General features: G+C 37.5%; 1 protein-coding gene across 1 annotated transcript in view; it reads right to left on the reverse strand.

Moving 5' to 3' along the window:
- Nucleotides 1–11,641, reverse strand: part of PDGFC (platelet derived growth factor C) — a 101,410-nt gene that overhangs the window by 19,327 nt on the left and 70,442 nt on the right. The window contains exon 3 of the mRNA XM_081926199.1: nucleotides 6,660–6,840. Coding sequence (XP_081782325.1) covers nucleotides 6,660–6,840 — 181 coding nt within the window. The remainder of the gene's footprint in view (nucleotides 1–6,659; nucleotides 6,841–11,641) is intronic.

Raw genomic sequence — 11,641 nt, forward strand, 5'->3', positions numbered from 1 at the left:
ACATGGTCACATTTGCTTCCTAGGCTTCTGTTCTCACAGTTTCTTTTTGAGGTTCTGAGAAGCAAGCTCAAATGTTTGTTTCTCCCTACATATTCTCAGACTGGTAGCTGCACTGCTACCCCTGGCAGGAAAAAGATGCTTCATCAAGGCCTAGAGAATGCCTGCCACCACATACCCCTGTATTGTCCCAATAAAAATTACTTGTTCTTGGGGCAAAGGAAGCCAGTAGGAGACTCTTTGGATTTTTGAAAGCATCTGTATCGAACTACTATTGGGACAGGCCTTGCATGACATTTGAGCCAAAGTTCTCATGACCTAAGTGAGAATGAGACCCCTAAACCAACAAGTCAGTTGGTTTTATAGACTATTTACTATATACTGCTCTGAGGTTTTAATGAACTATCCCTGCTGGTTCTTATTTTTGCCAGTAAAGTTGAACAGTGATTGGCCTGGAATAGAAACGGATTATTACCACATCTTTTCTGAACAAACTTAGCATTACTATGACCAAAATGAGAAACAAATAACCTGGGTGAGGGCTTAAAAAAACCCTCAAAAACAAATGGCAACTGCTTTACAAAATTAACTGATCTACTTCTGGTTATCCTTCTGTCTCAACTTTCAAGTTAAAACTTTTTTCCCACCACAAAAATACTTGTACATTCAGTATACCCACAGACTTATTCCTAATGACCTTTAAGGCATATGCTCCAAGAGAGTTGGAGATTTTAATGCTAGTGCCATTTCCCCCTATTCAGGTCATAACATGTTCTGTAATGTGTAAAATTTTATAAAGCAATGAGTCGCCTAGTAAAACTTTCTCCTTCACTGAATACCTTAAGGCATACTCCTTCCCTCATCAGTCCCAATATCTGGTCTTGTTGTGTTAGCTGAACCCATTTATTTCTTTAAGGTATTTTTTCTTTTAATTTTATGCAAACCACCTACTGATTTTTTTATTATTATTATTAAAGGGGCTTATAAAAGTATTTTAAATAAATAAGTATTTCAACTTCAGAAGTGCCTTAAAGACTTTAAAAAATAAGTATATAATTAAATTAATCATAAAATGAATGGTCTAGCAGTATATACAGAACTTGATCAATAACAAGAAGTAAAAAAAAGTAAATGTACATAAAATAAAATTATAAAACTCACACAAAATACACTGAGGAACTGAGCATCTTTACGTGTAACACCAAAGATACAACAATACAGTTTACCTTGCACACCCAGGCCAAGGGAAGAAATAAGAGACAGGACATCAGTATTGGATGAAATAGGTCACAACTATTATTGATTATGGGACGCGGGTGGTGCTGTGGGTTAAACCACAGAGCCTAGGACTTGCTGATCAGAAGGTCGTTGGTTCGAATCCCCTCAACGGGGTGAGCTCCCATTGCTCAGTCCCTGCTCCTGCCAACCTAGCAATTTGAAAGCACATCAAAGTGCAAGTAGATAAATAGGTACCACTCCGGCGGGAAGGTAAACGGCATTTCTGTGTGCTATTCTGGTTCACCAGAAGCAGCTTAGTCATGCTGGCCACATGATCTGGAAGCTGTATGCCGGCTCCCTCGGCTAATAAAGCGAGATGAGTGCCGCAACCCCAGAGTCGGCCACAACTAGACCTAATAGTCATGGGTCCCTTTACCTTTACCTTATTATTGATTATAGATTTAAGTAGGCTTTGCCAAAGACACTAGGAATGTATGTGGCATCAATGTATCTGGCTGATTGATAAAAAAAAAGGCTGGGTCAATCCTGGACTGACACTTGCTCTATGACATACATCAAACTGGGGCAATCCCATCGGGATCCCATTTGGAAGGGTACTATGGCCCATCAGTCCTCATGTGGATTCCTAGAAAGAGACACCCCTTTCTGGACCCCTTTAGTGGGGTAACCAAGAGGCTAAGGATCCAACTCAATGCTTTATCCCCCCCAAGTTGTGACAATTGCTACGAGGTTGGCTAAGACTGACTAATTTTGATCCTGTTGATCATAGCAGGTAGCACAAAAGCTCAGTAGATTTAATATTATCTAGGGAAGTAGTTACTAACCTGCGGCCTTCCAGGTATTGTTGGGCTCCAAATTCCATCAGCCCCAGCTACCATGACCAATGGTATAGCATTATGGCAGATGTAACCCAGGAACAGCTGGTGGGGGCATAGGTTAGCCACCCCCTTTTTTCTAGGAAGAAAACAATTTTGTTACTACAACTTTTACAAATACCTCTCAATATATTGTAGTAACACAATTGTTTTCTTCCTAAAAAAACGACAGATTTTCATGCCAACAAAGTACTACATTTCAAAAATGAATTGTGTAAATTAAGCAATTAAAATAATTTCTACTGATTCATATTTCATGAAGAATAATCAGGGAATTACTGAAACAAACAGAAGAGACATTCTTGGCTGAGACATCTCCTTGGAGTTTAAACCCTTTTTTTGCTTTTTCAAAACACCCTAGTATTCCATAAGAAGAAATATCTATAATGTGATATAAAAACATGTTATGAAATATTAATCTATTCTCATAGACAAGTCTGCAAGAGCTACATAAAAAATATCCATGTTCAGAGCCATTTTAACCAATATTTAACATGTTCTATTATGCTTACATCCCTGCTCTCAGAGCACTGAACACATAACTCTAAAGGACATCAGGGATGCTTTTTAAAATTCCTAGTAGCCCATCCCCCAATTTTCATTGGGATTACAGTAGTGAGGGATGGTTTAACGCTTTGCTTGTGAACCATAATCCCAACAAATTTATTCCTTCCTTGTTTATTATTAGTCATGGAAAGGGATGCTCCCTTTGGCACTAATTAGAGCTTTTGCCCTTGGGTAATAGCAGTGTGTGTGTGAATTGGACTAGAAATATTATATAATATCAGACTGATACATCTAATCAACTTTTTAAAAAACATGAGGAAAATGCATATACCATGTCTGTGTTTATTGGACTTGGCAAATCACATGAATTCACAAAGAATTCACAATGGCATATGGCATATAAACTGATAAAAATGCAAATAAAAGTTGTTTAATGAAGAAGTGTATATCTTTAAGGCAAATATTTTATTTTTAGAAAGAAGACAGTTCCACTGCCTTAAGTTCTAGTAGTAAGGAGTGACTAATTAGCTTTATACTGAATATCTGCATTAAACTACAGCTCCTGTTGCTTCAGGCTGAGAAATGTTTCTTAAGCCAATAATAACAACCCAGCGCAAATTGCTATCTTTCTAAGTGAATGTCTGGTACATATACAAAGCTCAAAACATTTCAGAAAATACATTTCAAACTAGGGTGGTCATTCAGAAGCTTCTTGGATTTCCATCTTCCATCTCAGCTTCCATGCAAGAGGGGTAAAGTGAGTTTCTTGTAAAGAAAATTTGGCATGATCTTGAATGACAAATGACATACTACCAGGTGCCAAGATAGACTGGGGGGGATCTAGCCGCCCCCAACTTCAGCTTCAACTGGAGCTGCTTTGTTCTCAGTGCCCCGAATAATTAATAACTCCTTTGGCAATCAGTCATGCATTCCTTAATGGCACTTCAGGCATCAAGTGTCCCATTCACCCGCTCCCCCCCACCCAAGTAACAATAGACTTTACTACACTGGGTGTTCTATGCCAAGCTTGTAACTGACATAATTTAAACTAAACAAGTCGCTAGAAGGAATATTACCCAGACCCAAATTGGAATTTTTTTATCACGTCTGTTTACATAGCATACTGTTGCTATGTAAATCATATCAGTATCGAAGAGACTTGGGCTAGACTTTCTTAACGTAATTTTTTGGCAAGTCACTTCCTTTACTGCATACTGAGGGAACCTATGTACACTAATGCTATTATGTACCCCAAGACTTAAAATGATTGCGTGGATCCAAAGATGAGTGATATGTCACCATATTTTTTGTCAATATATAAAATACTGTTTCCAAAGACCTTTATATTCGAAGTGATGTTTTCAGGAATGCATAACCAATGAAATGCTAGGATGAGCTTGTGGTAGAAAATAAAATGTTTCTATTTCTCATTTATTCAAAATATTATTATTAATGTCAATGTTATTAGATCGGGTGGGTTTCCGTATAAGTGTAAATGCTTAGAGGATAAAGCAGTGAAATATTGTTGCAAAATAATGACCAAAATTTAGTGACCTCTGCTCTGCTCATTTTCCTTTTGTCTGCACTAAGTTGGCTGATTTACCAATTATCCTTCAGATGCTTAATGGACTTAGAAGTTGTTCTTCAAGAACAGTTTACTAAAATTAAAAATATTATAGCAGATACTTTTCTTTTTTAAAAAAACCCACACATTCCAGTTCTGAAAGTGGTGGTAGATGTTCTTTTCACTGTGTGTGGTCTCCAATAACAAATAAAAATGCACACTGTTCAATTTCATTTTTCTTAGTTTGTCTTTAGTCTATTTTCTCTCAATCTATTCTGCCTTTTCATCTTCAAGAATTTAAGCAGGAAGTGATGTTTTACCAGTTAGGGACAATTCATTAAAATATGTTTCTTTTTTTAAAAAAAATATGTTATTGACTTCAGTTTAACATTTCAAAATAAACATTTTACATAATACCATATATTCAATGACTTCCCTCATTCCCCTTCCACGGTTCATTTTGTTTGTCTATTACACCTGCATATTTTAATATAACCATTTTAGTCAATTCTCCAATTGTACAACACTCAAATATTAATTAAACAGTAAGATTTATCTTAATACTGACAGCATTTTCAACTGTGTACAGTTGTTTTACACATACTCAACAAAAGATTCCCACTCCTCTTTAAATACATGTTCTTCTTGCTCTCTTATTCTGTACATTAGACCTGCTAGTTCTGTATATTCTATCATCTTAAGTGGCCAGTCCTCCTTACAAGGGACCTCCCTCACTTTCCATTTTTGGGCTAACAAAACTAGAGCTACTATTGTTGCATACATAAATAAGTTTTTCTAACACTTGTGAACTTCTGCCTGAACTAATCCTAACAAGAATGCCTCTGGGCTTTTTGGGGAAGTTATTTTAAACATTTTTTTTCATCTCATCATAAATAATTTCCCAGTACTCTTTAACTTTTTTACACGCCCACCACAAAATATGTTTCAAACACTTGAAATGAGTTGAAGAAAATGTTAAAGATTCATTTTGTGAGAAAACAAAAAACTTTTCTTTTAGGTATAATGGGTGGGGATGTACCTATTGAACAGCGGGGGTGGGGGGAGATTGTTTATGTATGCTACCACAGCTGCTCAAATGATTTATGCCCAAAAATGGAAGGAAGAAACAGTTCCGACTAAGGAAGATTGGCAACTAAAATTAATGGAATATGCAGAAATGGCAAAACTCACTGGAAGAATAAGAAATCAAGAAGAAGAAGAAGAAGAGGAGTTTGGATTTGATATCCCGCCTTTCACTCCCCTTCAGGAGTCTCAAAGCGGCTAACATTCTCCTTTCCCTTCCTCCCCCACAACAAACACTCTGTGAGGTGAGTGGGGCTGAGAGACTTCAGAGAAGTGTGACTGGCCCAAGGTCACCCAGCAGCTGCATGTGGAGGAGTGGAGACGCGAACCCGGTTCCCCAGATTAGGAGACTACCGCTCTTAACCACTACACCACACTGGCTCCTGACTTTTAAAAATAGAATGGGGAAAGTTTATTGATTATTTAAGGACATATTGTAAACAAATTAAAACATTAGCAGGATTGATATAAATATGTGCAGTAAAGAATAATTAAGGGGATAAAGGAAAATGTATAAATATATTTGAATTGGATATGTAGCAATAAAAAGATGTGAAATAAATAAACGCTGAAGGGAGAGGAGGGAAGTCAAATTAAATTTGAAATAATTTTGTTCCTTTTGTCTAAAATGTTTGTAAAAATTTAAAATGAAAAAAATGTTTCAAACACACTTCAGCTCTCTTTAATCATAATTCTGTGGTTCCTGTGTGGGGTGCATATCCTAGAGGCCATAGGATCCATCAGATCCTCTCAGAGAGAGATGGGTCTGCCCTCTGAAACAGAGATCCAGTGTAAGATGCCTGCTATGTGAAGCTATAGAAAGGTCCACCACCAGTTCCCCTCTACTGTTGGAGGTCTGACTTTGGACAGGGTGGAGAGAACAAAGAGGATGCGTTCCAGAGCCATGCCTAGAGAAAGATTCACAGCTCTCCCTGGAATGGGGAGCATAGTATGACAGGCTGGAGATACTGTAGTTTACACCCGTTCAGTGAAACTGGCTCTCAAAAAATGAAAAACCTAGACTGCAGAGCATCACACACACACACACACACAACCTAATTTTTTGCTCTGCTAACATGAGTCCAGTGGTGGATAGGAAAAGGTAGTTTGCCTGCCATTCATTTTCCCTCCTCCTGCCATTTTTTGATTGCTCTGTTCTTAACAATTTTATCTTTACAGCAGTTCTCAAATGTTGTTGTTCTTTCATTCAAGTCCCTCCTTGTAAAGTTACTCCAGCTTCTGCCCCATTCCTGAGCCAGAAGCACTTCTAAGCGGATTACAAGAAACCTTATACAGCATATAACGTTGTATTGTTACACTTATTATTATTTTTCTTTATCATTACATCTTGGAAGTCTAAGAGCTAGAAATACAAGAGGGGGAAGAATACTTACTGGTACGAGGAGAGTATAATGGATACAGAATCCAGGTTCAGAAGGAAAATATTCGTCAGAAACGAATCGTATTCTGATCTGGTTTCCTTTGGAAATCTGTTTTCCTGGAACAGTAGTGGAGCCACACCACCGTCCTAAAATAGTGCCATCGCTGGGCTCTTCAACTTCTACAAAGTCATATCTACAATGAAAAAATATACACTGTTTACTCGGTGATTTACTTTCTATAGAATCTTTATACAACAGAATTACATAAGAAGAAATACATAAGCTAACAATAAAACACACTATTCCCTTTTCCTGGGAAAGTTGGATCTTATCTCACCAGAGTCATACAGAAGAAGAGAAGAAGAGTTTGGATTTGATATCCCGCTTTATCACTACCCGAAGGAGTCTCAAAGCGGCTAACATTCTCCTTTCCCTTCCTCCCCCACAACAAACACTCTGTGAGGTGAGTGGGGCTGAGAGACTTCAAATAAGTGTGACTGGCCCAAGGTCACCCAGCAGCTGCATGTGGAGGAGTGGAGATGCGAACCTGGTTCCCCAGATTACGAGACTACCGCTCTTAACCACTACACCACACTGGCTTTAACCACCATACAGGCTTTAATCACCTCCATGCTTTATTACTGTGTGGTCCTAGCTACTGTGGGGTCCACTACTGAAAAGTGCCCATAAACTTGGAACTTGTACACATTTCTGCTGCCAAGTCGTTGGCTAGAGCTGCTTGGTTGGGTTAGAGCACATCAACCAATTTGTTGTTGTTGTTGTTGTTCTACATTAGCTACCTGCTTGTTTCAGGTTTCCATTAAAGGGCCTTAGATGGCTTGGGACACCTCATTGCGTCACCTCATGCCCTGCTTTCAACACTAGAAATCTTGCTACATGTGCATCCTCCAGATGTGCAATGCTGTCCACAGGATTTGTGCTCAACTGCTACACAGTTTTAGTACCAGATGAAATGCTGACACTTTTGGGTGACTCTGTTAAACTGAATTTGCTTCTGTCTTTAGTTTAGCTTTGTTTTTGTTATGGCTAGCATTCTGGATATTTACCCTGTTATTTATTCTGGCTTTTTTGTTTTGTTTTTGCTTATGTTTGTAGTTTATCTTTTCCTCTGCTGATTGTAGCTTAGATTCTTTTAATTGATTTGTTCTTGGTAGTTTTAATATTTGTATTTTGTAAACTGCCTTGAGATATTTTTAAAAACTTAGCAAAGCTGTAATTTTGTTTTTAAACAACTCTGAATAAATCAAATGCAACTAAACTGAGAATTCCATTTTTGTGTTTTCTGTCTTCCAAAGAGAGGGAAAAGACTTGCAGAACAGTTCTCCTGTCCACTTGGATGGGGCTGGGAATAATATTAGATAAGACAAAGGAATTCTGCCACAGCATGTGGGGATGGTCGAGTAGATGCTTTGCATACTCAGTCCAAGGCTCAATTTACACAACTCCAGCTGGAAAAGGATCTCAGGTAGTAGGACTGGAAATACCTCCACCTGAATTAGAGTAGTTGACTACATAGACAATAGTCTGACTTGGTGTAAAGCAGTTTCCTGTGTTCCTAGTTCCATTGCAATTAACGTGGAATGAAGAGCAATAGCAATCAGCAATTATTAGTTGTGCCTCACACCCTGCAATTTCAAGAGACTTGCCCTTCTCACCCTTTGCATTTTGCAAAGGATGCAATGTGGAGAAGGCACAAGAGCTGCATCCCAGAGTCCTAGGAAGAAGAAATACTTAGTAAATCTTTTAAACTCCATTTTTAAATAGTATTATTTTTGATTTAATAAAAGACACCAGTGTTTTCAAAATAGTGGTAGTTCTGAGGGCTACAGAAGGTGTGGTACAATGACTTGAAAACACACCTTTGTTCCCTATATACATAGGACACAGTAGCTTTGGTCCTCACGTTTATTCCACAAATGGAATAGGGTTCACATTTGTGCCTTCTACATATGCCAAAAATCTACTCCTGAATATTGGAACATCCTTGGGAATCATTTTAGCTATGAAAAGGGGGTACAGCTGGTGGAAATCACCCCTACCCTTTATGTGAACAAAGGAGAATTCTGAATCCTAGCAAGTTAATGTAATATTTCTTCAAAGATTACAGATGTCTGGCAAAAGTTTTCTTTTGAAAATTGCAATAAAATGAATGTATTGATTTGAAAATAGTGATTAACTAAAATATTGTAAATATAGATGAATGTTATGCCTGACAAATGTGCCTCTCATTATACTATTAACACTATTAATTTCAACAATACAGATTACAGGACATAAAACATGAATAACTCAAATAAGAAAAGACAGCAAAGTATATTGTCAAGCAAAATGAAAGTTGAGAACTGTTAAATATGCAAAACTGGCAAAAACAGTTTTTGATTATCCATGTAAATTATTGTTCTTTATTCATTGCAAATTTGCTTTTCAAAGTAGCATGTAGAGATCAAACACACATTGAATCAATAAAAGTCGAGGGAAATGGAAAAGTGATATGACAGAACACCTGACACACGAAGTGAAATGAACTATCACTGACAAGAGAACCCCACATGTCCCCAGGTGATCATTTCAGAGACTTTGTAATCCCTGTAATATACCCACTGGTATTGTATTGCACAGTCCAAATCAGCATTTAAAGGATTTACTAAACCTGCTTTATTGGCTAATCAAATGTGAGTTTCTCACAGCAACATGATACAGTACATGTATAACTAAGTGGCTTATAATGACTACTTCTCAGACTTATTCTTGGGAACTTACAAAGGATTTATTTTTCTTTCATATTTTACAAACAAGTCTGTTTTTTTAAAATTATAAACACAGTGTTTTTTGTCATTAAGCACATTTATGCTTCTGGTTTTGCCTTAATAAAGCTCTAAAAAAGATACTGGGTCTACCCTGTCAAAAGTGCCTCCCAGAGTGTCCATCAGTTAAGAACAATGAAACAAAAGCATGCTAAGCAGCTGCTTTTGAACTCTTGATAGTTTTTCATCCTGGGGGTACACTACCATGAACTGCAGAATTTTGCAGGGGGAGGGATCATGTTTTTAATGGCCTGGTAAATTCGTAAATTTTGGGTTCCTTCAGTTTCTCATTTTCCCAAACTTAAGTTCAGTTCTCAATATTTCATCATGAGTTTGTGTGAGTGTGTGTATTCCTCATGAAAGTAGTTCATCAGTATTTTAGTGCATTTCCCCCTAATTTACACATTTTAATATTTTAAATGCAACTAATAAGTGCATGCTATTTTTGCCAATTATATGCACTTTAATGCATACTTTACCCTAACATATACCTTATAGTACATGTTACTTGGCAGGAGAACTACACTGCAAAATTCAGAGAAGTACGAAGTTTGAAGAATGGCTGTGTTTTGATTCTCATTGTTTTGGAAAGTGTGAATCAGGTAGATCTGTATTTAAATGCAAACCAAATCAGGTCTCTAACTCATTCCTACGGGTGACCAAGCCATACAGCTGAATATTTCTATTTTAAACTCTGTGGTACATAAATTAAAGTGACTGTTGTGCTCTCTGTAACTAAAAGTGAGAATGAAAATAAAAGTAAAAGAAAAAAAAACTTTTACTTGTGGTAGCTGGCACCTCCAAAAATTAGGATACTACAAGTATCCATCACACCCTTCCATCAGCTCCACCCATTCAAGCCTGATTGGTCCTCAAGACTCAACTGGAGGAGCAGACAAGGAATAATTCCTAGAAAACCCACATTGCACAACCTTACTAAAACTCTGGTACATATGTATGTCCTTGGTAACAACTGAAGGGCAAAAATCTCACAGTAAGGTTTTCAAGATTGTTGCCCTTCAATGTGGTTAGTGTGCTGCACACACTGAATGATATGATATAAGACATGAACTGTCTATTTCACAAGAAAAGGCATTTACAGTATGAAGTGGCACTTTGCCCATTCGCTAAATGTATTTTGACAGCCTGCCAACTGAATCAGATGTCCACCACAACTCTCCTTGTACTGCACATGCTCACTGAAATCTAAGCTGCTGTGAAAGATCATGAAGCAGGTGAAATTGCAAAGGTGATCAGGTGTTTACAGAAACCCTGTGATGCTGGTTAAAGCACAGCATGAAAGCTAAATATGACTGGTCCGAACAACAGATATAGCAAAAAAATACATACAGTGGTACCTCGGGTTAAGTACATAATTCGTTCCGGAGGTCCGTTCTTAACCTGAAACTGTTCTTAACCTGAAGCACCACTTTAGCTAATGGGGCCTCCTGCTGCCGCCATGCCGCCGGAGCACGATTTCTGTTCTCATCCTGAAGCAAAGTTCTTAACCCGAGGTACTATTTCTGGGTTAGCGGAGTCTGTAACCTGAAGCATATGTAACCTGAAGCGTATGTAACCTGAGGTACCACTGTACAGTAATCAAGAGACAGAGACTTGTCAATCAGCACTAAGTGGTATATTCTTTATTGGAATATCCTGTAGCTTATTTTATATAATGAAAATGTATAGTGAATGCAGGGTTGAGTGCATCAATCAATATATGTTATTGTCTCCTACATATTTTGGAAAGTTGTTTCTTTGTACATACACTATGCATTTAGACACAACACATTGTAGCCAAATTTTGAATGAATTTTCCTGAGTTCAAAGAGCAGGTTTTGTCTATGTTTGGATTTAATTTGATATCATTTTGAATCAAGATGGTGGACCGAACCTTTCAAAGCTGCACTGATTTTTTTGGTTTCTTAGAATTCCCAAACAATGCTAGGTATAAAGTTGCTAATATGCTATAGAATAATTTCAAGTTCATCACTTTATTTCCCCTTCTGCTAAGAGAGACAATATAAGGAGAGCTTCTTATATTGTATTTGTTGCTGCTGCTGAGGAATAGGTTTGCTTGACTGATCACCTGAGAAGAAACTATTTCTCCATAGCATGGAAATTATCAAAAATGCCTCAATGTCTCTCAAGAACCTTCCTCTGTCTCAT

This window comes from Podarcis melisellensis (genome assembly GCF_964234715.1).
Source record: "Podarcis melisellensis genome assembly, chromosome: 9".
Lineage (NCBI taxonomy): Eukaryota > Metazoa > Chordata > Lepidosauria > Squamata > Lacertidae > Podarcis > Podarcis melisellensis.